Source organism: Aythya marila (genome assembly GCF_965140915.1).
Source record: "Aythya marila genome assembly, chromosome: 14".
Classification (NCBI taxonomy): domain Eukaryota; kingdom Metazoa; phylum Chordata; class Aves; order Anseriformes; family Anatidae; genus Aythya; species Aythya marila.
The window spans coordinates 10,852,134-10,878,472 of record NC_139055.1 but is presented as its reverse complement, the minus strand read 5'-3'; the positions used below and the strand labels follow the sequence as shown (position 1 = coordinate 10,878,472).

At 60.4% G+C, this 26,339-nt stretch overlaps 5 protein-coding genes across 6 annotated transcripts; 3 read left to right on the top strand and 2 right to left on the bottom strand.

The window, feature by feature from the left end:
- Window positions 1-556: 556 nt before the first annotated feature.
- On the top strand, window positions 557-4,103 carry LMAN2 (lectin, mannose binding 2). The gene is made up of 8 exons (XM_082771789.1): window positions 557-722; window positions 811-929; window positions 1,021-1,138; window positions 1,627-1,706; window positions 2,730-2,891; window positions 3,063-3,177; window positions 3,459-3,578; window positions 3,650-4,103. The coding sequence occupies exons 1-8, from the start codon at window positions 572-574 to the stop codon at window positions 3,808-3,810; spliced, it is 1,026 nt and encodes a 341-aa protein (XP_082627915.1). The 5' UTR covers window positions 557-571; the 3' UTR covers window positions 3,811-4,103.
- A 757-nt stretch (window positions 4,104-4,860) lies between these two features.
- Window positions 4,861-7,601, top strand: B4GALT7 (beta-1,4-galactosyltransferase 7). Its single transcript, XM_082771418.1, has 6 exons — window positions 4,861-4,997; window positions 5,121-5,459; window positions 6,062-6,287; window positions 6,526-6,609; window positions 6,784-6,888; window positions 7,029-7,601. The coding sequence occupies exons 1-6, from the start codon at window positions 4,951-4,953 to the stop codon at window positions 7,182-7,184; spliced, it is 957 nt and encodes a 318-aa protein (XP_082627544.1). The 5' UTR covers window positions 4,861-4,950; the 3' UTR covers window positions 7,185-7,601.
- A 2,830-nt stretch (window positions 7,602-10,431) lies between these two features.
- Window positions 10,432-15,874, top strand: N4BP3 (NEDD4 binding protein 3). Of its 2 annotated transcripts, none has more exons than XM_082771307.1 (5): window positions 10,432-10,884; window positions 12,603-13,037; window positions 13,234-13,788; window positions 14,103-14,360; window positions 14,552-15,874. In XM_082771307.1, exons 2-5 carry the CDS (start codon window positions 12,633-12,635, stop codon window positions 15,122-15,124), a joined length of 1,791 nt encoding a protein of 596 aa, XP_082627433.1. In that variant the 5' UTR covers window positions 10,432-10,884; window positions 12,603-12,632; the 3' UTR covers window positions 15,125-15,874. The 2 variants fall into 2 exon arrangements, with proteins under 2 accessions (XP_082627433.1, XP_082627434.1); XM_082771308.1 differs by lacking the exon at window positions 10,432-10,884 and adding an exon at window positions 11,525-12,096.
- A 318-nt stretch (window positions 15,875-16,192) lies between these two features.
- NHP2 (NHP2 ribonucleoprotein) lies at window positions 16,193-17,512 on the bottom strand. Its single transcript, XM_082771271.1, has 4 exons — window positions 17,347-17,512; window positions 17,161-17,230; window positions 16,985-17,090; window positions 16,193-16,350 (listed from the first exon to the last, which is right to left on the bottom strand). The coding sequence occupies exons 1-4, from the start codon at window positions 17,486-17,488 to the stop codon at window positions 16,225-16,227; spliced, it is 444 nt and encodes a 147-aa protein (XP_082627397.1). The 5' UTR covers window positions 17,489-17,512; the 3' UTR covers window positions 16,193-16,224.
- A 731-nt stretch (window positions 17,513-18,243) lies between these two features.
- LOC309883707 (bromodomain-containing protein 8-like) lies at window positions 18,244-22,708 on the bottom strand (the record flags this gene model as incomplete). The annotated part of the gene is made up of 6 exons (XM_082771996.1): window positions 18,244-18,525; window positions 19,512-19,580; window positions 20,004-20,090; window positions 20,364-20,506; window positions 21,821-22,024; window positions 22,424-22,708. The coding sequence occupies 6 exons, from the start codon at window positions 22,706-22,708 to the stop codon at window positions 18,291-18,293; spliced, it is 1,023 nt and encodes a 340-aa protein (XP_082628122.1). The 3' UTR covers window positions 18,244-18,290.
- Between the last annotated feature and the right edge of the window lie 3,631 nt (window positions 22,709-26,339).

Genomic DNA, 26,339 nt, shown 5'->3' with positions numbered 1-26,339 from the left:
CAGTCAGACATTGGGACGGGTTGCCCAGGGAGGTGGTGGTGTCACCAACCCTGGGGGTGTTCACAGAGAGACTGGACGTGGTGCTTGGGGACACGGTTTGGTGACAGTGGTGGCAGGGGGTGGTTGGACTACACGGTCTTGGAGGGCTTTTCCAACCCTAATGGTTCGATGAGAAGGATTTTGTGATTCTACGAGACAAGCTGTGGAGCTTAACGGCCGTGGGTGGCTCTCAATAAAGCCCGTGACCCCACACCGCCTCAGCCATCCCTTCCTATGGCGAAGGCTGCAGGCCCCGAGGCCCGCCGCCATCTTGTGAGGCGTTGCCATGGCAACAGCGCTGCCGGCAGGGGAGGAGGCGGCACCAACACGAGGCGCAGTCCGAGCGGACTACATCTCCCGGCATCCCTCGCTCTCACCGCAGCGCACTGCACGCCGGGAGGCGCCCCTCCCTCCGCCCATAGGCGGCACCCCCCGAGGGGGGCGGGCTCTCGGCGGTGTAGCGCTCGCTGATTGGCCGCGCGGCCCGCCGCTCAGCGGGAGGGCGGGGCGGGGCGGAAGGCGGAAGCGGAGCATGGCGGCGGCGGCAGGAGCGGGTGCAGGTGCGCGGCTGTGGGCGGCCGCGGTGCTGCTGCTGGCGGGGGCCGGGCCCGCGCCCGCCGAGCTGACGGACGGCAACAGCGAGCACCTGAAGCGCGAGCACTCGCTGATGAAGCCGTACCAGGGTGAGCGGGGACCGGGGGGAGGACGGGGGACGACACCGGGGGTGGAACCGGGCCCGGTGCTGAGGCGCGCTCCCTGTGCCCGCTGCAGGCGCGGGCTCGGCCGCCATGCCGCTGTGGGACTTCCAGGGCAGCACCATGGTCACCAGCCAGTACGTGCGCCTCACGCCCGACGAGCGCAGCCGGGAGGGCTCCATCTGGAACCGAGTGGTGAGCACCGGGATGGGGGTGGAGGGGTAGGAGGCACGGGGTGCTCCCCGTTAGCGCTGTCCTGACCCTGTCCTGCTGTCTGTCCGCACAGCCCTGCTTCCTCAAGGACTGGGAGCTCCACGTCCACTTCAAGATCCACGGGGCCGGCAAGAAGAACCTGCATGGGGACGGGCTCGCCCTGTGGTACACGCAGGAGCGCCTGGTGCCAGGTGGGTGTCTGGTGAGTGGCTGCCCTGCAGCTGATCTAGGCTTTGCAATGGCCGTGGGGCTGCTCCTGTGCTGGAGGGGCTCCAGAGCAAGGGGTTGAGCTCTCCTTGGCTGTGCTTCATCTCCCTGCTGTTGAGTGCCCGCAGCCATGCACCTGCTAACCAGTGCTTCTGCAGCTCTTCCCAGTGGGCATCTCACCCCTGTCTCTGTGATGGCTCCTGGGAAGAGCAGCTGTCTGCATGCAGCAGTGCAGGTGTTGTATCTGCTGGTCTCATGCAGTTAAGCTTTGCTGAGCCACTCATGCTGGCTTCAAGGCACCTCAAAGCCCTCCTAACTTGGGATTTCAGGACGTGGGCACAGAATTGCACAGCTCTTCTGCTCACACAGGAAGGCTTAACTTCCTCTGGGCTCCTTGAGAAGTGACAGAAGGCTTCTTTGTTTCTGGGCACAAATTTCTTCTGTTGGTTCACTTTGTTCTGCCCTGTTCTAGGTCCTGTCTTTGGCAGCAAGGATAACTTTCACGGGCTGGCTATTTTCCTTGATACCTATCCCAACGATGAAGCAACAGAGGTGAGTAGTTCAGGGAGCTCGCTCAGTGCCATTTCCTCGTGGTTTCATGTTCCGAGTGCTTCATGACTGGGGCAAGGAAAACTCCCTGTGTGAGAACAGGTGGTTCTTCCTGCTCTGGGAGCTAGCAGAGGGCAGAGGATTTATGTGCGTTAACGGAGACAAGAAGGTGCTTGCTCCATCTCCTGATGTTGACTGCTCAGATGGTTCCAAGGCCTTTTCCCTGCTGGCTGTGAGGACAACAGGGATCAAGCATGAACTCTGCACCAATAAGTCGGGTTAGAGGAATCCATCTGAAAGGGTACTCATCCTGAGCGTCACTTCTTGAACCTCTCTGATCATCCCACGCTGTTTCCGTTTCCAACGCAGGTGTCTCTAAATGAGAAGCTCCTGTGCTGGCTTTCTGCTCCAGAAATACTTGTGGTTGAAATACAGCTCGGTCCCAGGGGGGCAGTGGTCCTTTTCTTCTGCCCTGTTTTGCATTTGTGGATCTGGTTACAGCACAGTCAGACAATGTGAGGGTGTTAGGGAGATTTATCATACCAAAACCCCAATACTTATGTCACAAACACCTGGAAGCAGCCCTGTCCCCTTGTCTTTGTGCTCAGTGAGTCGTTGACTTGCCTCCAGTCAGTCCTTTCCAGTGTATGCCACTCACTGACTGAAAAAGCGTGGCTGTGGTTTTGCTGGTAATGAGCAATTGCTGCCTGTTATAGTTCTGTGCTCTGTTTGTAGGCTTTTTACCCGGTTTTGTCTTTTCTCTGCAAGTCACTCGCCTTGTCATGAGCCCGTGAGGGGCCTCGACGCAGGAGATGAGAAAAAGCCACTGCTTTAGAGCAGAACAAGCTCTCACTCATTTTAGAAACAGCTTTACGTAGAACGGGAGCCTTGATCCAATTGTTCTGCTCTCCGTGCCGGCTCCGCAGCCGTGCAGCTCCCTTGCTGGGCTAACTTCTTGCCGAGGTTTCAGAGCAGGCAGGGGGAGGCTCCCGCGGGCTCTGTGCAGCGACGTTCTGCTCCCCGCAGCGCGTCTTCCCCTACATCTCCGCCATGGTGAACAACGGCTCCCTGACCTACGACCACAGCAAGGACGGGCGCTGGACGGAGCTGGCGGGCTGCACCGCCGACCTCCGCAACCAGAACCACGACACCTTCCTGGCCATCCGCTACTCCCGGGGCCGCCTGACGGTGAGCTGCGGGGGGAGCCTCCTGCCCGTTCGGCGGGGCAGTGCTGGGTGTTGCTGGTGGGGGCGGTTTTCCAGGCTCAGCCTCCTGCTCTCCAGCACCTCTGGCTCTAAGATTGCTGTCGGTTGGGCGGGAGGACAGCTGGTCCTCTTGGTGAGCCCCCTTGTCTCGCAGGTGATGACAGACGTGGAGGATAAGAACGAGTGGAAGAACTGCATTGACATCGCGGGGGTCCAGCTGCCCACTGGCTACTTCTTTGGTGCTTCTGCGGGCACTGGAGACCTGTCTGGTGAGTGGGCTTGGCTCGCTGCTTGCTGCCACATCACACTGTGGATGCCTTCCTTTCCTTGTTGTGGTTCTTGAAACCATGCTGGGTAGGGACCAACCTGGGAAAGGAGGCATCTGAAAGCTGAGGAACATCCGAAATGACAGCCCGATAGCTGGGCTGTGAGGGTGGCTGCGGAGGGAAGGAGACCTGCGCCTGGCAGAGCACAGATCCGGGCGTGCTCCGGAGGCGTGGGCGCTTCTCCAGGCTTCTGGCAGTCCCCAGTGCTGATGGTTGTTCCCTAGACAATCACGACATCATCTCCATGAAGCTGTTCCAGCTCATGGTGGAGCACCCTCTAGAAGACGAGACCGTTGACTGGACGAAAATTGAGCCGAGCGTCAGCCTCCTCAAATCACCCAAAGGTGAGGCTCTGTTGCTTCCCAGACCTCCGCTGGAGGATTGGGGCGTCCCTGTAACTTTTCTCTCCTTGCAGACAACGTGGATGACCCGACGGGGAATTTCCGAAGCGGGCCCTTGACCGGGTGGAAGGTGTTCCTGCTCCTGCTCTGCGCCCTGCTGGGCATCATCGTCTGCGCTGTGGTGGGAGCTGTGGTCTTCCAGAAGCGCCAGGAGCGGAACAAGCGTTTCTACTAGAGGAAGAACGGGGCTGTGGTTGTGCCCAAACCCTTCTTTTCTATGGGGAGCTGTAGAAAAAACAAACAAACAAACAAACTGTGGTTTCTAAAAGCTGTTTCTGAGAAATACAAGAAGTATTTTCTTACCTGTCCGTGTGACCGTAACTCCTGCCGGACACCTGGCCTCCAGCGGGCCGGACCCAGGGGGGGCGATTCTTGTGGGGCCCCCATCTCCTGCAGCCCGGGCCGGGTGCCTCCCGCTGCCTTTCCGGGCCCCCCCTTTTGCCCCCCAGGACCTGCTGAGCTGCCCGGGGTGGGGTTTGGGGGGTGGGCTGGTGGCGGCGGGCGTGAATGTAGGGGGTGTGTGGGGTCGGGGCTGTGAGGGCATTAAAGGACTGACACCACCTGCGGCTCTGCCTGTGTCTGGGGGGGGTGGGAAATGAATTTTGGGGGGGAAATGAATGGGGACCAGATGATCTTGGAGGTGTTTTCTGACCTTAATGATTCTGTGATTGTAAGTAAGCACCTCGAAGCAGAAGGAACTCTTAGTTCCCGGGGGGGAAGGAATTTGGGGGAGGGAAGTGAATTGGGGGGAGTGAATGGGGAAGGAGTAGGGGTGAATTTGGGGGAAGGGGTGTAGGGGATGAACTGGGGAAAGGGGGGAGGAATTTGGTGGAAGGGGGAGATGAATAAGGGGGAATGGGTTGGGGAGGGGTGAATTTGGGGGGAAGGGAGGATGGATTTGGGGGAAGAGGGAGTGAACTGGGGGAAAGGGAGAGGAAAGAATTGGGGGGGGATGAATTGAGGAGGGGGTGAATTGGGGATGGATTTTGGGGAAGGGGTGGGGGTGAATGGGGAGTACGGGGGGGAGGGGATGAATTGGGGGAAGGGAGGAAGAGAATTGGGGGAATGGGGAAAATAAACGGGGAGGAATTGTGGAAGGGGGGTCCCCAACGATGCTGGGGGGGTGTGGGGTGGGGATGTCCCCGCCGTGCCCCCGGGCCCGCCCCCGTCCCCGTCCCGCCCCCGGCGGGCGGAAGGCAGCGGGGTGGCGGGGCCGGGCCTTGTTTCCGGGGGAGCGGCGGGGCTCAGCCAGCGTGGCCCGGCACCGGGACCGGCACCGGGACCCGCACCGGGACCGGGACCTCCGGGTACCGCTATGGGGCCGGGCCGCCGCAGGGCTGCGCTCCGCCTGCGCGGCGGCGGGTGAGAGGGGACGGGGACGGGGGGGACACCGGGAATATGGGGGGGACACCGGGAGGATGGGGGGTGACACCGGGATGGGGGGGACACCGGGGGGTCCCCTCTGACCGCCTGCCGTGCCCCCAGGTCCCTGGGGCTCCTGCCCGGCAAGGTGTCCGTCTTCCAGCTCTTCTTCGCCGCGCTGCTGCTGGGTTTCGCCTCCCTGCTCTGGCTGCAGCTCAGCTGCTCGGGCGAGGGGGCACCCCCCGGGAGAGGGGTCCCCCGCCGCCCCTGCCCTCCCGAGCCCCGAGCCCCCCCGGTTACCGACGACGACCCGTCGTGGGGTCCCCACCGCCTGGCCCTGCTCGTCCCTTTCCGCGAGCGCTTCGAGGAGCTGCTGGCCTTCGTGCCCTACATGCACCGCTTCCTGAGCGAGAAGAGGATCCGCCACCACATCCTGGTGCTCAACCAGGTGGATCACTTCAGGTACCCCCCAGCACGAAGCTCGGGAGTGGGGGAGCCCCCTCTCCAAACCATTCCCGAGCACCGAGGGGTTCCCACTGGCCTCTCGGGGCATGCACAGCGAGGAGTTGGGGCCGTGGCACGGTGCTCTGCCCGCTGCTGCTCGCTCTGAAGCTTACAGAAGGACAAAGCAGCGCCTCGTTTCCTTCCCTGCCGCCCTTCCTAAGCGAGAAGGGAATTCAGTCCCCAATTCAGTACCCCCAGATGTTGCAGCTTTCTTCCTGGTGCCACTCAGCCCCCAACCTCTGGGGACGCTGAGTTCTTTGAGGTGTCTGGAAGTGCTGTAGCTTGCCCCGTGCTGCTCCCAGCCTTTGACCCCTTCGTGCTGGAAGGGGCTGAACCTCCGTATGTTGCTCTTAGGCTGAGCGTGCACAGCCCTGCACAAGGGCACAGCCTCAGGACAGGCAGCTGGGGCACCCGGGGCTGTGCAGCCAGGGGACACCGTGTTTGTGTGTGCACACAGAGGGGCTTTGTGGTGACAGCCCCTGTTTTTGGGGACCAGGTTGGGGCCGTGGGGCACAGGAGGTGGGTGTGCGTGGTGCTGAGAACCCCTGGTCCCTTGGCAGGTTTAACAGAGCGTCCCTGATCAACGTGGGCTTCCTGGAGAGCGGCAACGACACCGACTACATCGCGATGCACGACGTCGACCTCCTGCCCCTCAACGAGCAGCTGGATTACGGCTACCCTGAGGCAGGGCCTTTCCACGTGGCGTCCCCGGAGCTGCACCCGCTGTACCACTATAAAACCTACGTGGGTGGCATCCTGCTGCTCACCAAGCAGCACTACGAGATGGTGAGCGCGTGGGTGGGATGCCATGGCCGGTTTGGGGTACAACGTGGTCTTGGCACGCAGTCAGGTTGTGCTCTGTGCTCGGGAAGGGGAAAAAGGAGTCAAAATGCTACGGGGACAGGAGGGGGAAAGCTGAAGGTGTCCCTGGTGCTGGTGTCTGCTCCCTGCGCCACGAGGAGTTGTGCTGTGGCTGCAGGAGGAGAGCAGGACCCCGGCCTGTACAATGCCCCTCTCGTTTCAGTGCAATGGCATGTCCAACCGCTTCTGGGGCTGGGGCCGGGAGGACGATGAGTTTTACCGACGTATCAAAGGAGCTGGTCTCCAGGTAAGCTGTGCTCCGTGGCCTCCTCAGTTGGAATTCTTCTCCTCGTCTCCCCACCAGACCCCTGCTGCAGCTATCGAGGCTGGGACAGGGGCAGGGCCCCTCCACGTGCCCTGCCGCGGCAGCAGGCACGGGCAGGCTTGCAGTGGCTTTACAAAAGCTTTCCTCTGCTCCCAGGTTCGCCGCCCCACTGGAATCACGACTGGGTACGAGACCTTCCAGCACCTGCATGACCCAGCCTGGAGAAAGAGAGACCAGAAGCGCATCGCTGCACAGAAGCAGGTGAGGCCTGATTGAGGAGCACCAGGGGAGACACGGGTTGTTACCACCACGTGCTCGGAGCCCTCCCTGCCAGCTCCCTGCTCCTCGCCCAGGCACCGGGTGCTTTCTCCTGAGCGGTTTCATGTTTTTCTCTCCCTCAGGAACAGTTTAAGGTGGACCGGGAGGGAGGCCTGAACAACGTGCGGTACCGAATCGAGTCACGGACGGCTCTGAGCGTGGCAGGAGCCCCCTGCACCGTCCTTAATATCTTGCTGGACTGTGACACAAACGAGACCCCCTGGTGCACGTTTGGCTGAGCCCGTCCCCATCACTGTGCTCGTGCCGAGGCGCCGGGGCTGCCGCCGAGCTGCTTGGAGCAGGCAGGATTTGCGCAGCAGACGAGCGTGGCGGTGCTGGCAAGACGCAGAGGAACAGAAAGGGCTGAGGACTTGTCTTTGCTGGGACCAGCAGAAGAGGCCAAGAGCAGGACTCCGTGGCATTGCTGCAAACGCCGGTGCTGCCTCCCAGGGCAGGTGCAGGAGGCGTTTTATTCTGTGCTGGACGTGGCGGAGCTGCCACCCGGTTCAGAGGACAATAAAGAACTGTCAGGGCATCTGTCAGTAAATGCCCTGCAACACGCAGCACTGCTAGTTTTTTCCTGTTGCCTTCCCCTGAGTGGTTTCAGTGCAGCCATTTCTAGCTCAGCCTCTGGACAGGCAATCTGCTCTGCTTCAGAGGGGTGTGAGGGCCGTGGTGCGGGCTCAGGACTTGTCTGGATCAGTGGGAGGCTTGGGGAAGGTGCCTGGGCCAAGTAGCCACGCCAGCCCCAGGGTGCTGGACACGAGATAAGGAGGAGGAGGGAAATATCCCTGTCTGGCTGCCGGGAAGGTGCCTGGGGGCACTGCAGCAGGGATCCAGGGCTGGAGAAGCAGGGAAGGTCCCTCTGGCCTGGCTGGTGATCCTCACCTGATCCCGGTGATCCTGGCTGAGGCTCTGGGAGCTGCCAGTGGTTTGGGTTTGGTGGAAATCAGCCCCACCTGCACCGTTTGCTGGGAAGTGTGATCCTGCAGAGCAGCACAGGAGGGGCAGGGCAAGGGCCTGAGCCCCACGATGGTCCTGGTCACCATCCCCGGAGCCAATGGCCGTGCTGCCAATGCTTGTGCCAGGAGTGAGCAGGCTCTGTGACCTCTAGGATGTTTCTGCTCACCCTGACCCACCAGCTCTGGGCTCCTTTCTTCCTGCAGCCTTGCCTGGCCACTTGCTGGAGCTGCTGGCTGAATCCATGCCATGCTGCTCCAAAGCACAGGGGGCTCGGGCTGGCTCACAGACACTGCCATGTGTAGGGTGCATGATGCTGCCTCCGGGACCCTGGCACCCGTTCCTGGTGCTGCTGCCTCCTCAAGCTGGGCAGCGCCTCCCAGCCAAGCGTTTGGCCCCGTCACCAGCGCCGCGCTGGGCTGGCACCCGGCCTGCCGCCTTGCCTGGTCCCCTTCTGTCCTTGTCCCTTCTGCCTGGCACTTCCTGAAGCAGTTGCCTTGCCGGGTGCCGACAGAAGCTGTCACCATCCCGAGAAGCCAAGGAGCTTCCTGTCCCGCAGGGACACGGCACCTCCGGGGAGGAGCCCTGAGATGAGGGAGCCAAAAGCGTCAGAGCCGTGTGAGGGTCTCAAACCACATGGGGGGAGCGGGTCCTGGTGGATCTGCTGCCACCTGCCTTCTGTGCTGCTCCGGAGCTGGGTGAGGAGTGCAGGGCCCTGAGTACCGGGGTGCTGCCTTCAAGGAGGGGTCAAGGTGTCGGCGAGGCTCAGCCCGAGCTCCTTGCATCATCCAACACGCAGCCTGTGCTCCTCCCCAGCTCGGGGCCTGTCCTTGCCCCGGGGCAGGGGGGAACGCGCTGCCCAGGAGCTCCCCAGGGCCTCTCCACCCTGCTGGCCCTACCGCAGGGTGTGGGCTCACCCGGCCAGCGCCGCCTTGGCTCTTCATGTCCTTGTCCCCAGCCTGGCGCTGATATCCTGCATGAAGATTGCAGGCTGCTTTGGTCCCGTGCATGGAGGCATCTCCTAGACCCATTTTGTCCTTGGCTGTGGGGTGATGTCGGCCCAGCATCACCACTGCAAAGGCCCACGGTGTGCCACGGGGCGTGCGAGCACCGACCCCAGTCCCTTTTCCATCCCTTAGGTTTTGGGATTGGCCATCTGTACGTCAGCCACCTATCTGTGCCCGAGCCGCAGCCTGGGCTGGTGGAGGCAGATCAAAGGATCCAAAATAGATGACACAGTTTCGTCAGGTTTCACGAAGCCGGAGCTGTGCAGAAGCAGAGAGCATATGTGCACCTCGCACTTCGCTCAGCGCTAAAGGCTCCTCTCCCGCTGCCTGGCAGCTATTTCTCAGCTCCGCTCGCAGCCCCCTCATCCTCCGGGTGCTTTTGTGGAAGAGGCGCCTTGCTGGAGACCCGGCTTCCTTTTATAGCCCTCAATGTGCCTCGGAGGTCGCTCAGCTCCGCTCCCCCCCCACGCACTTTGTTATTAGCAATGGCCCAGCGGGAGGGGCTGAGGCTTTTCCCCACCGCGTTTTTGCAGATGGTAACACCCTGCCTCCCAGCCGCCCGTGTCCCGGGAGCCCCGCGGAGCCGAGCCGGAGGCCTCCTGCCATTTCTATGCTTGGCTGGGTTCTCAGCAGCCCTTAGGAGGGGTCACGGCTCCATCTCACCCCAGGACACTCGGAGGCAGCGAGGGCTCCTGCAGTCCCAGCCCTGCCCCTCTGCCTCTCCCCCCTTCTGGGGCCCGAATTGCTGCAGCGAGCTGTGCGGGGGCTGCTGCAGGCACACGGGTGCCTTCTATTGCCAGGCTGCTTCAGACCAGGCACTTCCCAGAGTGCTGGTGGCCGACCGAGCTGCGGCAGCATCGTGACGGTGCGGGGAGAGGCAGGGAGCTGCCATCATCCCGTGGGGACGTGCTGGAGGGAGCACAGCCCGTGATGGGGCTGGGATGTGGTGGCAGGAAGCGGGGCAGACGGGAAGGGATGCGATGAGTGCCCGTCACGAGTCAGCCCAGCATCTCCACAACCTGCCCTGACCGAGGCCCAGACAGGACGCTGTCATCTATCACCGCCTGCCCCTGCAGCAAGGAAATGGGGACAAACGTGTGCGTGGCCATGGGCTGCTAGGTTTGGGGCAGAAGGCTGGGGTTTGTGTGGGAGGTGATGGATGAAGGGGCTGCGAAGGAGGGCAGGGCATGGCACTGCTGCCCCTTAGGGCCAACACCTTTCAAATCTTCCTCTCATCGCCTCCTTGCCCCAAGCCCAGGCTCGGGGGGCACCACCACAGACACGCGGTGCTCCGAGGCCGCCTGTGCCGTAGCGAGGAGCGCCGGGGAACACGGGGCTGGCGGGCGCGGTGGCGGCGTGCCTTGGCAGCAGGCCGAGGATAAGGCGAGTGTGCGAGCCCGGGGACGGGGACGGGGACAGCGTGTGCGTGTGGGTGAGCACTGGCAGCACAGCTTGAGGACTGCGGCGGGGGGGAGCTGGCAGCCACCGGGACCCAGGCCGGAGGAGGACGGGAGCTGCGTGCGGGCGGGCGAGCTGCCACCGGTGTCCCGCTCCCCGGGGTGACCTCAAGCAGCGGGTGCCCATGCGGATGGCCGGACGAAGCCCACCGCCCGCCACCGAGGGACACCCGGTGCTGCTCCCCCCGGAGCCCACCGTGGGGCTTACAGCGGGCACACGGAGCCTCTCCCCCGCTGCTCCACCACCCTCCACTGGAAGGCCCGAACCGTGCGGCCTCCCCCGGTGCTCAGGGGGGGAAAACAGGGACCGGGATCCCGGTACCCCCGCCCCTCCCCGGGGCCGCCCCGCCCGGGCGCCGCCCGCCTCCGCTCCGCGATTTGCCGCTGCCGGCTCCGCCCGCTCCCCGCGCGGCCGCGGCCGAGGGGCGCGTTCAAACGCGGCGAGGGAAGGAGCTGGAGCGGAGCGGAGCGGAGCCGAGCTGGGCAGCGCCGGGACCCGCAGCGCCGCCGGCATGGTGAGTGCAGCCCCGGTAACGCCGGGCTCCGGTAACGCCGCCGGTTCGGCCCCCCGCCAACCTTCCCTAATTTCCCTCCTCGCCCTCCAGCCTCGGTGCTTTGTCCTCCGCCCTCCGGGGCCTCGCTTCGTGCCCCCCCATCCCCGGTTCGCCGCGAGCATCCCCCCCGGTTGTGCCTCTCCCCCCTCTCCCCCGCAACCGGGGAGCAGCCCCCGCCGTGCCCACGGGGGACGGGGAGAGGCCGCAGCGAGCGGGGCCCCACCGGGGAGCAGCCCCCGAGCCGGGCACGGGGCCGGTGCTGCGGAGCCAGCCCCCCCCCTCCCGGTGCCTCCCGTCCCACCGGAGCTCTCCCGAGGCCTGACCTACTTCCCCGGCCGCTCCCCGGGGAGCAGCAGCAGCCTCGCCCGGTGGGGAGCTGCTCCGTGCCCCACCGGAGCTACCGACCCCCGAGCCCCCCAGGGCACCCCTCGAGGGTCTCTCCCTCGCCCCGGGTCCTCACCGCGGGGGTGCCGGTGCCCGGAGCAGGTGCCGTGCTCCCGGAGGGAGGTGACAGCGCAGGCCGGGAGCTGTCAGACAGGTTTGTGCGTGGCACCAATTATCCCGGCTGTTTGTTTACCCGCCGTGGGGAGCCCAGAACCAGGGCAGCTTCCTGGGTGTAGCCCTCCACCGGCCTCAATGGGGGGGCTCCGCGGCCTCACGCCAAGCCCCGGCGTCACCGCGAGCCTCTACGGGAGGCTGCGGGTCCCCGAGGGTCCCCAGCATTGGGGCTGTGTGTGCCTGGTTTGGCCGGGGGCCGCGTTGGCCTCTCCCGGTCTGTGGGGAGCAGGCGGCGAGGCCGAAGACGTGCCGGCGGCCTTCCGGCCCCGCGGGGCGCAGGGAGGCCCGGCCACCTGCGCAGGAAGCTGCATTGTCCTGGCGGCCTCCTTCCCCTTCCTCCCGCCTCCGTCCCACGGCCGCGTCCGGCCTCCGCTGGGCTCGGGGCCGCAGGGTGGGAGCCCCAGACCCAAGGGCGGAGGAGCCGGGGCCGAGCAGGAGCCTCGCCGTGGAGCGGGAGACGCGTTTGCTTGGCGAGGAGGCCGAGCCGAGAGGCCAAACGGGGCTGCGGCATTTTGGGGGGTGTCTGGGGGCTGTCCCCAGCCACGTCGCCGTAGCCCTGGCGGGATGGGACGGGCTCGTGGGGTCGTGCAGCTCCGAGCTCGGTGCCAGCCGCCGGTAATAACCGTGGCCCCACGGAGGGGGCAGGGAAAAGGGGAGGCCGGCGTGGGGAGGCCGCGCGGAGGTTCCTGGGGAGGGGGCGGCTGGGTGCTGGGTGCCGCCGGGCCGGGGCTGGCGCCAGGCCCAGGCAGGTGCTGCCGGCTCCCGAACTCGCCCGCCTGGCTGGGCGGCAGGTGCCTGTTCTGGTGGCGGCCCCGGCCGCGGGCGGGAGGTGGGGCTGGGTGTGGGAGGGAGGCGCTGCGCCACCGGGGGGGGGGTGGCGAAGGGGGAGCCCCCACCGCCGTGCTCAAGGATCCCGGGGGAACTGCCGGGGGTCCCCCCCAAACCCGGTGCTGGAAGCTTTTAGGGTCACTGGGACAGGGGATGCAGGAGGTGGGGGGGGGATGAAGGGACAGCAGTGGGCATCGCCGCACCCCTCATGCAAGCAGGGGGTCCCCGAGGGTGGGATGGGTTTTGGGAGCGGGGCAGTCCCGGCCTTGCTGACTCTGTCTCTCCTTTGACAGTGCTGGTCCCGGGTTTTTCTCTAATTCTCCATGGCAGCAGCACAGGGCCCTGTGACCTGTGAGCCCGACACCCGCGTCCTCGGCACCTACCTCTCCTCTGTGCCCGTCGGCAGCATGGGCAGCGTGGGCAGCCTGGTGGAGAAGCAGGACCTGTCCCCCCTGGAGCTGCGGGCCCCGCTGGGGGGCTCGCGGGGGCTCCGGCAGCCCGACGGCTTGCTCCGCAAGGGGCCGAGCCAGCGGGAGCTCTTCGGCTACCTGCACGGGGCCAAAAAAGAGACGCGGTCCGAGCGGAAGCACCAGACTTCAGGCGCCTGCTACAAGCGGGACTACGAGAGCGACCGCGAGAACCGGTCCCCCGAGCGCTGCTCCCGGGAGCATCACCGCGGGTCCGACTTCTCCAAGAGCTCGCTGCCTGAGCGGGGCCGCTTCGACAAGGTGAAATAGGAAATTTGTCCCCGAAAACGTGCCCTGCTCTGGGGTGGCTGGGGCTGGAGCAGAATGTGCTGGGAGTGGGAGGTGGGGTGGAGGGGGTTTGGGTATGTCCAGGTGCGGTGGTGGGGCTGGGAGCGAATGGATTTTCTCTGGCTGGAGCTCAGGGGAGGCTCAGCCTGACCCCACTCATGTTTTGCAGTGCCGTATCAGGCCCTCGGCCTTCAAGGCGGTGGCCGGGAAGGGGCTGGTCTCCATGCAGGGCCTCTCCTCGTCCAAGGGGCAGAAGCTGTCCAAGAGCAATGGCAGCCTGCACACGCTGCTGTCGCAGAGCAGCACGGCGCCCTCGCAGCACGGCCCGCTCCGCACCCACCTGCTCCACGCCATCAGCTTGGATGAGGCCTCTGACTCCAGCCACAACTCCATCCAGAGCTTCCCCTCCTACGGCTCCCGCCTCAAGCCCGCCCAGAGCCAGTTCAGCGCCTCCATGGGCCACATCAACCACATCGGGGGGTCCCTGGACAGGGTGTCCCGGAACCCCAGGGATCCCCTGGCTCCCGAAAAGGCCCCCCTGTCCTGCAAAAGCATGGCCACGCTGAGCCGGCTGCAGAGCCCCGGGGAGCCCCCGCCGCCCTACGAGTTCACCTACTCCCTGGAAGACGCGGTGAAGCAGCTGGAGGATCGGCTGCAGGAGAGTGGGGGAGAGCTGAGGCAGCTCAAGAGGAGCCTCAGTGAGACTGAGGACCCCTTCACGCAGGTGAGACATGGGGCTGGGGTGGTACTGGGTGTCCCTGGGCAGTGGTGATGGGGTGGAAGGAGCTGTGAAGGTGCTGGTGTCCTGCCACGGTGGCTGGGAGTGCCCAAACATGGGGGGACCCATGTCATGTTGTGGGGCAGGAGCGGCTGGGGAGCTGCTGTTAAAGCTCTGCTCCTCAGCTAGAGCTGGGCGGGCATGGCCTGGCTGAGCTGCTGGGTTTCTGAGAGGTCTCTGGGACCTCTGGGGATCCTTCCTGGGCGCTGACCTGCACGGGGACAGGATGCAGTGTCCCCAATGCCTCTCTCTGCTGGCAGGTGTTTGAGGACAAGCAGCGGCTGTGGCTGGATGAGCTGGAGGACCTGAAGCAGATGTACATGGCCAGGCTGCAGCAGGTGACGCAGCAGGCACAGCGCGGGCAGCGGGCGCTGCAGCTGCAGCTCTACAAGGCGCAGCAGGAGAAGAAGCGGCTGCAGGAGGAGCTGAACATGCAGCAGTGCCAGTGCGAGGAGGCCAAGCTGCGGCAGTCCCAGGGCGAGCGTGTCAGCCCCAAGCTGGAGGAGACCAAGTGGGAGGTGAGTCCCCTTCCTTCCTTCCCTCCTGGCTATGCAGCCACGACGGGGGCCGTGGTTCTGTGCTCTGGTGTCACTCATGGCCACGGGATGGGAGAAAAAAGCCAGGCACGGTGCTTGTGCTCTCCCAGGGATGCCGTGGCGATTAAAATGGGGTGCTGGCTCCTTGCTCACTGTGTGCCTGTGCCCTGCAGGTGTGTCAGAAGGCAGCCGAAATCTCCCTGCTGAAGCAGCAGCTCCGGGACACCCAGGAGGAGATGGCTCAGAAGCTGGGCGAGATCTTCAGCCTGAAGACGCAGCTGCGAGAGGCCAAGGCTGAGGTCCAAGCCCGGGACTCGCAGCTGGCGCAGCTGGCGGACTCCTTCCAGAGCCCCCCGGAGCCTGGCGCCTCGCTGCCGCTGGGCGACGACCCCATGCCAGCGTGCCAGGACTTCCCTGGCTGTGAGACGGATGACTCCAAGTGCCGGGGCCTCCACAGCGACTCCGCGGAGCCCCTGGAGCGCCAGGTGGAGTGGCTGTGGGCCGAGCTGCTGCGGGAGCGGCGCCAGGGCCAGCTGCAGGCCGTGAACTTTGAGCTGGAGAGGAAAACCTGGCAGGAGGAGAAGGAGAAGGTGCTGCGGTACCAGCGGGAGCTCCAGGCCAGCTACATGGAGATGTATCACCGCAGCCAGGCGCTGGAGCGCGAGCTGCGCCAGCTGCGCTCGGAGCCCAGGGACGTCGGGGCCGACTCGCCCTGGATCGAGCGAGTGGAGTCCTCCAAGATCTGAGTGGCAGGGCGCCCGCGGGACCGCCGAGGGGGAAGGGCTCTCGCTGCTGCAGTGGGACGAGCGCGGGGCCACGAGGCTCAGCCGCTCGGCCCTGCCCTGGGGAGAAGGACCCGTGGCCACGAGGGAACTTGTCCTTCTTGCAGCGCTTCAGGCCCGTGGGGGGTGGTCTCCGGAGAGGGGATCGCCCGTGCCAGGGCAGGGGTCTTGCATGTGCCCCGTGCTCTGCCGCCAGGAGCGCTTGCCCTGCGATCCCCTCAGTCGTGGGGGCAGAGACCAGAAGCCCTGTGAGACATTCCCCGTCCCTCCTGCTCTGCCTCCCCTTTTCCCTTCACCCCAGTAACTTAATATCTTGCTAAGGAGAGGCTCAAGCCCTGTCCTCCTGTTCCAGCTCCTGTGGCCCAGCTGCTGCTGCCACAGCTGGGAAGGTGAAGGAGGAAAATCTGGGCAAGAGGGAGCTGCCCCCTTTGCGTCCCCAATGCTGTGGCTGTTCTGCAGCAGAGGGGGGTTACCGCAGCTTCCCCGCACCGAGGCTGGGCAAGGAGAGGAGGGGAGGGCCTCGTGCAACGACGACGGGTGGGAGCCCCCCGGGCCGCGCCCTGAGAAGCTGAAGCATCCCCGCATCTCTCCCTGCAGGGGGAGAGGTGCTGGAAGGAGCCGGCGCTGTGCTTGTAACGTGGAGCCTCCGGAAGGCCAGGTGGGGCCCCCTCTCCTTGGCCTTTCCTGCAATAAACCCGGATTTTGTTCTTCTGCCCTCAGCCTCTGCTTTCTCTCTCCTGGGGGTTGCCTGGCGGGGGGGGATGAGCTGCCAGCCGGGCGAGCCGCCGCGTCGGGGAGGGGAAGGAGGCGGCGCGGGGCTGGCGGCACAACCGGCTGGGGCTGAGTCACGGCAGGGCAGGGCCGGGCGGGTTGGGGCAGCCCCGGGGCGCTGCCACGGGGATGGGGCCTCCCTCACCACCCCAAATAGAATGGTCTGACACCTCCCCCCAAGCGGGGTGACTCTGCCCCCCCCAAAAAAAGCAGTCAGACAGCTGGTACAAACCCCCCACACCTTTATTCACCCCGTGTCCCATCCCGTTCCCCCACCCCCCAGCTGCTGTGGGTCACAGCGGCAGGGGCAGCGCCTCCACGTCCTCCAGGCACTCATCGTAGGCCTCCTGGTACTCCTCGTGGGGCTTGATCAGGATGACACAGGTGGGGCGCTTCGAGCCGGCCGCAGCTCCCAGGTCCTGTAGGGGCAGAGTGGGGCAGTGGGGAGGAGGGCAGCCTGCTGGGGGGGAGCCCCAACACCCCCCATGCCCAGTGAGGCACAGGGAAGGCGTCCCTGCCACCCCCCAAACATCCAAGCACTCTTTGCGTGGGCTGGGCATGGGAACCCTTCTCCCAGCTCATCTCTTCTAGCCCAAATGCTGCAGGGATGCGTGCTGTGAATGCCTGGCAGCTCTCACATACACTGCTCCTTGCCCACAGCAGGGAAACCCCAAAGCCCCTGCCCACCCCTAAGTTCTAGTCTGAGCAGGGACGGACATCTCTTCGCTGCCACATCTTGGCCACCAACTCATTTCCAGGAGCATCCAGTTCCCAGCTCAGAACTAAAAGGAAGAAATCTGTCCCAGCCCTGTTCTGGAGAGCTCTGGTGCTGCTGCAAGAGCTCTACCAGGACAAACGCTCCTGCAGCGAGCCCCTCCTACACCTGAGCTGTCACCGTCTGTTCCTCTTGTGTCCCAGCACGGCACAAGCACTGGGTGCTTCACTCAGACACCACCGTGGAGCCTCCCCAGGATGGCTCCTGCTGGCTGCAGCCCACCAGGCTTGGTGTCACAGCGGTTGGCGCCTCCGGGCTGCGCAGCCACCTGTCCTTACCGATTTGGAGGGGACGTACGCATACGGGAGGTTCCTGTCCTCGCACATGATGGGGATGTGGCAGTACACATCGATGGGCTGCGTGTCGCCGGCCAGCACCGCGATCCTGAAGGGGAAAACACGCGTCAGGGGCCGGGGCCGCGCCTGGGCAGCGGGGCCGGGGCTCCTCCACTTACCCCTTCTCGCCCTTGTTGATGAATTTCTGCACCTCCTTCACGCCGCGGCGGATCTGCTTCTGCTTGGCCGCTGCAAGAGAGGCAACGCCTCAGGGGGCTGCGCCAACCGGCCCGGCCCCAGGCCCTAGGCCACAGCCCGAGGCCCCCCCGGTTCCCCCGGTGCCTGCCCCCCAGCCCCAGCCCGACCTTTCCTAATGCACTTGTAGAGCTTCCGCGTCAGCTTGCGGGAGGCGAGCGGCTGCGCGATGGGGTTGAGGTGCCCGAGCTGCTCCCGGTACGACAGCTCCGGGGCCGCCTCCGCCGCCTCCACCTCCTTCTCCCGCGCCATGGCCGCGCGCTGCCGCCGGCCGCTTCCGCTTCCGGGGCACGCGCGGCCCGGCCGCCGCGGGCTGAGCGGCAGCCAATGGGAGCCCGCCCTGCCTGAGCCCGCCCACCGTCCCGGCCAATGGCGAGCCACGCTCGGTCCCCCGTCAGACCAGTGCTCCCCCAGTGCTCCCAGTGCCCCCAGTACTGCTACAGCTCCCAGTGCCTCCAGTGCTCCCAGTGCTCCTCGGGGCAGGGCCCCCAAGGAGTCCCAGTGCTCCCCCAGTGCTCACAGTACCCACAAAGTTCCCCCAGTGCCCCCAGTGCTGCCCCAGTGCCCCCAGTACTCCAGAACTCTCAGTGCTCCCAGCACTCTTCGGGGCAGGGCCCTCAGTGCTCCCAGTGCCCCCCAGTCCCCACAGTGCTCCCCCAGTGCTCCCAGTACCCCCCAAGTTCTCCCAGTGCTGCCCCAGTGCTCCTAATACCCCCCAAGTTCCCTCAGTGCTCCCAGTGTCCCCACTACTAGTAGAGCTCCCAGTGCTCCCAGTGCCTCCAGTACTCTTTGGGGCAGGGCCCCCAGTGCTCCCAGTGCCCCCCAGTGCTCCCAGTACCCCCCCCCAGAACTCCCAGTGCTCCTCAGGGCATGGCCCCCAGTGCCTCCAGTACTCCCAGTGTCCCCAGTGCTCCCAGCACTCTCACAGTGCCCCCAGTGCTCCCAGCACCTCCAGTGTTCCTAGTGCTCCCTGAGTGCTCCCAACACCCTCAGTGCGCCCAGCAACCCCAGTGCTCCCAGTGTCCCCAGTGCTCCCAGTGCCCCCAGTGCCCCGTCACCTCCGGCCCAGCCGCAGCCTGTCCTCCGAGCACAGGAGGGCTTCACCCAGCATCTGCATCTGCTCCAGCACCTCCCGCTGCATCTCCAGGGCCATGCGGTGCACGTGGTGGTTGCAGCTGTTGTACATCACCGCGTTCTGGAACATGAGCATCAGGCTGCACTGGAACTGGGCCATGGACTGGATGTGCCCCTTGGACAGGTTTCGCTTTATGCTGGTTAAATCCATGGGCCTGTAGAGGACACACAGCAGGGAAATTAAACGGAAGCCAGAGCCAGGCTCTGCACGAACGTGCTTGTCCTCATTTCGGCGTGGCCCTGAAAGCACGGCTATTTTCAATCAATATTATTGCTCGGGACAAAGAGGGGGAGCGAGAAATGTTCTTCTAAGGCAGACAAAAGTAAGTTCAGCCAATCTGACGCTTGCCACCCAACCAAATTGGCAGGCCATTAGCAGTCGCTTCTAAAAAAAATATGAAGTTGAGCTCCAGAGAAGGCAAGCAGAGCGGTTCTAGTAATTAGTCTTGGTGGAGTCAGCCCAGGTCTGAGTGGAGAAAGAAAAGTTACTAAAATAGGTATCTATTAAAGCCCCTTAAAATCAAATGGTGCCACTAGCAAAAATAGCAGTGCTGATAAGGGGAACATGAAGGAGAATAAATATTACTTCCCTTATTTTGACAGAATGAGAAAATGAATGGCTGCAGAGAGGACAACTGTGACCAGAATAGAATATGATTCAGCTCTGAAAAATGCCCTTAATCTATCTGGGAAATATTCTTATGACCCACTTCTCCACTGAGAGTAAAACATCTGGGGAATGAACACTGGAAGAAGGGAGAACATTGACAGAGGCACACGTCTCCAGCGTGGGGATAACAGACTGCTGGGCTGCAGAGGCTGAATCCCCCAAGCTCAGGCAGGGGTTACAGCTGCAGACTGTCTGTGCAAGGCCAGCAAAGGGCAGGCACAACGCGTGTCAGCCCCACGGGCGCTGCCACCTCCAGGTCCTGATCACCCGGAGGGAGTTTTAATAAAATAAGTCAGTGGGAGAAGGCGATGACAGCTGAACTCTGTGGAACAGGAGGAAGGAGACGGTCCCAGTGGTGCTTTGGAAACCAGAGGCTGACCTTAACCTGTCTTTCCTGTTCCGAGTGCTGGGTGCCAGAGAAGACAGAAACAGAGAGAAATGAAGCAGTGAATGGCTCTTCCGCAAACTCACCTCTTCACCACATCCCTGTATCCCGGGGCTTGTTTCTCTGACACTGCTTTCAGGAATGGGCCGCTGTACCTACAAGGACAAGCACAAAGATCTCTGTCTGCTTCTGAGCAGAGGGCCAAAGACAACACCGCAGCACGGGCTAGTGCTGGCCTCTCCCTGCTTGCCACAAGGGGCACAGCCTGTTGGCAACTCCCCGTGCCGGGTGGCTGGCACAGCCAGGCAGGGGAGGAGGCTGAGCCCTTGCTGAAGCTGGCCCTGCCAGCTGTGTAGGAAGCACCATTTGGGCTTTGGCACGTTCTGCAGAGGAAATAAATATGCAGTGTTCTCTCTGATTTTACAGCACCCAGCTGTTCCTCCTGAGAGGACAGCCAGAAGCAAAGCCACGGAGAGCCATGCCTGCCTGGGGTGGGCGTCGTGGAGGGAAGCACAAGGCCTGGTGACACGGGAGGTGGCACTCAGGACAATGCTAATCCAACCCCGTGCCCCACGTACCTGTGACTGGCTATCATCTTCCAGATGGACAGGACGGTCCTTTTGAAGTGTGAATGCTGCACGGGGTTATCCCAGCTCAGCTGCATCCTGCAGAAGGAATGTAGTGCCACATCGTCATGCTCGAGCCAAAGGAGGAGGGAGCACTTCTGTAGGCACCTACCACATCCAGGTGGGTACAGCCCTGAGATCCTTTTCGGGATCCCAAAATGCTGGCAGACCCACCGAGATAGCACAAGTTACCTCCCTCCCTCCTGTTCTCTTTGGACATATCACCTTCCTGGAGCTGACCTGTGCTATAAACTTGTGAGACACGGAAAACAACAGTTCTGCGCTTGACAGAGAGCAGACTGAACCACTTACAGCTGCATGTTGGCAGGACTTGTGGTGCCCGGCACAGGGTCTGCAGAGGTGCCATCACTATCATCTGGGTCCTGGGCCTGATGACCCTCCTGTGCACGTGGCTCACCTAAAGCTTGATCTCCAGGTGCCTCTTGAGTCTTGGCCTGAAGAACAGAGAGGAAAATGGAGATATGGCTAAAATGGCAGCCTGTCACCTCAGTCCTACACACAGAAACCAGCCTGCTGCACGTCCCCTGACTGCATCCAGTCCCAAATGGGAGCTAGTTCTTTCTATTACTCTGGAGGATGATGCTTGACCTTATTCAGATCTTTCTTGTGCTGGCCAGGGCTCCAGTACCAGCTGGGTTTGATCTCCTGGCTCACAACCACCTCTGGCAAACACAAACATTGCGGAGCTGACTGGTGCCCAGAGGTGTGTCTGGTTTCTTTTCTGGGAAGAGTCATGGATGTACAGAGGGCAATCAGGATCTGAGGTAAGACTGCCTCAGGCTTGTTAAACCTCAAGACACAGAAAACAGGATCCCCAAGAGTACAACAGGACTGTTTCCTCAAAAACTCCCACATGAATATGACAGAGAATAGACTCAACCAGGAAGGAGAGTGGTGCTGTTGGTGCAGTGATTTACTAACAAAACGGAGGGGGAGGTGCAGGGAGAGAAGCATTCTGGAGGTCAGAAGTGGGATTATGTACAGGGACATCTGAGAATTCCTCAGCAGATCTGAAGCATGGAGCAGACTCTCCAGCAGGATCACAGACACTGCGCTGGGTATGGCTTTGACCACTTGGCAGACCACGAGGGAACTGCTGGGAATAACCCTGCTGCGAGAACCCTGAAAGTCATTTCTGTCTCCAGTGTCTAAGTTTGCAAAGCAACAAATGTGAGTGCAGGACTGAAAAACTGGGCGCTGTCCTTCCACTGCTGTGGTGTTACAGCCCCTCCCAGCACCACCTCGCAGGCTGGTGGGAGCCCAGCACCCCCCAGACACAGGACTAGCACAATCCCAGGCTAAACAGCGCCTGCTTCCAAGACATGACGGTCTCCAGGGGCAGATGGTTACTGCTATTGCATCCACGTGGGCCTGAAACCAGCCAAGCTGCGTGCTGCATAACACAGCAATTAGAACAAACCAAGTATTCCAGTCTTGCCTTAAACCTGAGAGCAGGCTGCCAGCTCTCATGAGTCACCTTTGTGCTGCCAAGGAGCAATGCCTCCAACTCACATCTGAGGGTTTGATCTGTAACGAGCTTCCTGTTCATAAAGATTCATATCCATACATAACAAACATCCATCCTTCCCCTCATGTACTTCTTTTGCATTCCCCTCCCTGATGTCTCCTCCCCTGTGTCCCCATCTCCCCAGCTGCAACGTGGGACTTCCCCATCTCGTCTAGAGCTGATTTCCTTTACTGCCTCTCATCTCTCACCGGAGGCTCTCCTAGGACCACCTCTCCCCTACCTCTTTTCCCAGGAGGTGTTCTTCCTCGTCTTCTGCCAGGCCATGCAGATGACTTTCCTCTGCTCTTGAGACTACTGCCCCTGCGGTCTTTTCCTGGCATCTTACATCTTCCCCATCACCCTGCTTTCCAGAGCCAGAATAATCCCATGGAGTCTGAGCTGAATCTGTGCAGCTAATGCGGAGAGGTTCCATCAACTGGGTTACCTGCGACACAGAGATACACTGCTTCGAATTGTGAAGGCAAAAGAAAGAATAAATAAGCAGCACAAGTGCTATTTTTGCTTTCACTCACGAACGCCTTTCCATTTTTAGGAATCCTTGCAAAATCTTCTGATGAAGCCCTGTGTTGTTATTACAAGTGTCAGTTCGCTGACATCTCTGTGCTTTAGGGTGAGCCGTGTTTTGGCAAAGCAGCTGCCTGGCTGCAGTGCCAGCTTTAAATGGGAGCAAGGGCTAGGCTTGGAACAGAGAGCAAGTTAACTCAGGGCATCTACACCTCCCCCAGAATATTTCTGTGTGTCAGGATGGTGGAGGCACTGAAACTAGTATTTCAGGAAGGCCTAAGCTATGCAGCCCACTTTCCTGTCATCCACGCAGCCCTACCTCTGAGAAGAACTGGAGAAGACTTTCATCTTCGCATTGCCTCTCTCCTTTTGGGTAGTCTTCGCTATCATCCTCCCAGAGAGGATCACTGAACTTCAGCCTGTAGTCTGCCTCTTGGCTGCTCTCCTCCAGCTTCCCCAAGGCGGCCTCTTCGGTGTTCCTCCAGCTCCCCAGTTCCAGATCCAAGCTGGAATCCCAGCTGAGAACTGACTGGAAGTCGCTGTTCTTCTCTGAGTCGCTGGGAGACTCCGTCTCAGACCCGCACCACAGCCAGGAACGGCCCATCTGCAAACAAACACAGAGACACAGCAATTTCTTCGTACCCTGCTCCAGAACCGCAAAGCCCAGTTCATCTCCTGACCTGCTCAGAGAGCCAAAACACAGCAAGAGCTCTGTGAGGCGAGCAGCCTGCTCCTGAGCCCAAAATTCACAGCACAGGGCAGAGCTGTAGCTGTGCAGCCACACCAACTCCCATTTCAGGGCAACCAAATTTCCATTTTCCAGTGCTTTCCCCTTGCTCACCCCTTGCCTGGCAGCACAGTGGGTTCCCCGCTCAGGGGATACTGTGCTGGTTTGGAGCCTGTGTCTGTGTCTGATGGCACCGTTAGGTGCTGAAGGCAGCGAGCAGCAAGCTCGAAACCACATCATGCTGGGGCCAGGAGCTGCTGACAGCTGTGGATAACCTGTGACACCAAGGGCAGCTCACTGAGATTCCCTTTGCTGTCCCTATTGCTGGTACATTGGAAACAACTTCTTACAGACACTACAGAAACCTGGTTTGGAAGCGACAGAGGTAATTTAACTGGGTGGTGGTGCCTTGTGTGCCTGAGCCAGGAGCACTGCAGTGATGCCCAGACACAGGCTCACAGGGGACAGCTCTGCACACACCTCAGAAAATAAGAGTTGGCGTTCTCTTAAGATGGAAGAAGCCACTCCTTTCACCTCTGCTTGTCAGCCTAAGTCTCTTCGGCTGCACGAGTCCCCTACAATTCCTCTAAAGTCTGGGGAATTGCTTGCAGGATCACCATAACAACAGCAAAAGGCTGTTAGAAAAATCTGCATCTTGCTACTGAGCTGCCTGCTGCACCTACAGAGAGTTCTGTGCATTCATTAAAAATGACTTTCGAGTTTTCAGTTAATTACGTACAACCTCATTTTTCCAGGGCTTTGAACAAACGCATTTCTCACTGACTTCCCTTTGCCTTCTCAGGACTGCCACCACGGCAGCAAACACAGCCTGCGGTGCCTACCTGGGAGTAATAAAGAATCGGCCGGCGTTGGGATGGGAAAACTCGTTTGCTTCTTTTATAAACATCCAAGGAGAGCCAGGACCTCGCAGGCCTCCCTTCTACAGCCTCTTCCAAAGTTAACTTTAGCGGAAGCGAGTGAAATTTGATGAGGCAGGAGATAAAGCTGCCTGCTCTGGGCTTCCAGCTAAAGGAGTCGGGCAGACTGATCCCATCGGAGGAGTAACCGTGCCTAGAGCACTCGCTGCACAATCAGCAGAGCTGGTTGCACACGCACAACCGGTCACCGCAGCTCAGCGGAGGAGCAAAAGCCTTAGGCTAGGGTAATCCCATCGCCTGTGATCATCTTTCTGTACTCCAGCGCAGAGGGATCAGCATTTTCAAGTCAGGAGGCCTACTAACGTGGGCATAAGCACCGATTAAAAGGGGCTTTGACCTCACGTTCGGTTTTACTAAGTCCTGGAAGGCTCGAGATGTCAGAGAGCAGAGCAGCAGAAATACTGTAAGACAAGTGGGCTGGGTGAAGTAATTACAGCCTGCTTCGTTCCACATTGATTCTGTACGAAAAATAAGGGATGAGAAGGGACTCAATTTAACTTTTAATTAAGATCTTCCTTGCAGACTTTACGTAAGTTGCCAACAGGGAATCATTATCAAATGGGAAAGTTTTAGTTCACTTTGCAGAGATCAGATACCGCACCACTCCTGCTGATACAAGAAAAAGCTGTTAGAAAGAAAGGCGACAGCCTTTAAAAGGAATTTACATGTCAAAACAAGGAAAATGATAAAAGCCCGAACTTCGGCAAATGAAATGTAGAATCCACAATGAAGTAGGCAAAAAAAAAAAAAGAAAAAAAAAAGATCAATTTGCTAAAGACATAAAAGCAAGTAACAACAACAAACCTCGTCAAAAACATCAGAAGCAGCGAGCTGCCAGCTGATCAGTGGGGATGACGCACCACCAGTGCCAAACATCTCAGGGGAAAACAGGGCCAGTTGGAAAAACCAAATTAATCATCATTACCAGCAGCTGCCACAGAGGAGGACAGCAAAGTCGGAGAGACTTTCTCTTGGGACGGGTCCGAGGGACTGTCTGCAATTAAAGTGTCAACAGGGGAGGTTTTAGAGCAGTTTAAGGGAGGCAGTAAGCCTTGGAACTACTTGGCATTCACTCATGAGTCCCTAAGAGGCTTAAACATAACATGACCAAACCTCTGCTGTGTAACCTGTCATTTACATCAGCCACAGCACAAGAAGCACAGAGGGGCAATTGTTATTTCTGTCTGTGAAAAGGTGTACGGTGGGAGATGCAGCACAGTAAGCCCGAGCTCTGAACTAGACAGATTAGTACAAAATATCACAAAGAATGGAATTAGGAGCTGGAGAAGTGAGATGGTGAGTTTGGAAAGAGGCAACAGGGCTCTGAAGAGGAAAGCAGTACCTTATATTTTTGAAGATCTTAAATAACATTATTACAGGCTAGTGACATGTCACGGGGCAAGAGAAAAGGCTCTTTGAGGGAAAAAATACCTTGTTCAGAGAAGAAACCAAGGGCAGGAACGAACAGCAATACTTTCCATAAGAAAACAATCTACTAGGGGAGCACGATAGAGGTCCTCCCACATGATGCAACTTCAATTGTTCAACACAAACACACAGAGGTGTTACACCAAGGCTCTTAGTGGCCAGCAGTGAAAGGAGGTGGTGGTGACAAGTTGCACCGAAGGAAATTCAGACTGGCTATAACGTAAATGTTTACCCTGTGAGGGTGGTAAGCACTGAAAGAAGTTGTCCAGAAAGGTTATGAAATCTCCATCCCTGCAGATTTTCAAAACTTGACTAGACAAGACCCTAAGCAAGCTGATCTGCCTTCCAAGCTGGCCACGCGTAGGGCAGCAGGTTGGACGAGCTGATTCTCAGAGATCCTTTCCAACTTCAACGAGTCCACAAAATACCAGAAAGCAAAGAACCCTGGAAATTTTTGTGCCATGAGCTTAACAACCTGTAATTTCTGTAGACTGAGGCCCATAAAAATTCAAATCAGAAATTTGTTTCCAAGTTCAGCAGCGAAAGACATTTGAACAGTAAGCAAACCCAAAGACTCCACATTTCTAGCATTAAATACAAAGTGATTCTTGGTGGAAATACACCTTACCTTTACCAAACATAGAATGCAACGCAGTGGGCACCACAACCTTCAACACTAAACTTATGAAAACCAACAGCTCTTACTAGATAAGGTAACAATCCCTCTGTAGTAATTGCAATGACTGTTTCTTGCAACTGGTGTGACAGAACACTGAGCCCTGTGCATGCTGCACAAGAAAAGGTGTAGACAACTCCCAGCTGCTTCAGGTATCATGAAAGACTGTGCTTTTTTGTTCTTTTCTCATGGAAGGGTACACAGGCAGAAAATGCACAAGTTCACAGGTCATATTAGCAGGAAAAAAAATAGGTAACTTGGAAGTTTTCAGAGGAATTTAGTCATCCAGGTTGCTGAGGAAATGAACTGTTAACATCCATCCAAGAGAGCCGGTTCAAAACTTCTGCTGTAAAACCAGATATGATCATTCCTACAGCAGCTGGAATCAGATTTTCACCCTAATTCACTTACCCCTTTCAAATCTCTGGGGAATGTGGTACATTCAGTACAATGGTCTCTTAAGGAA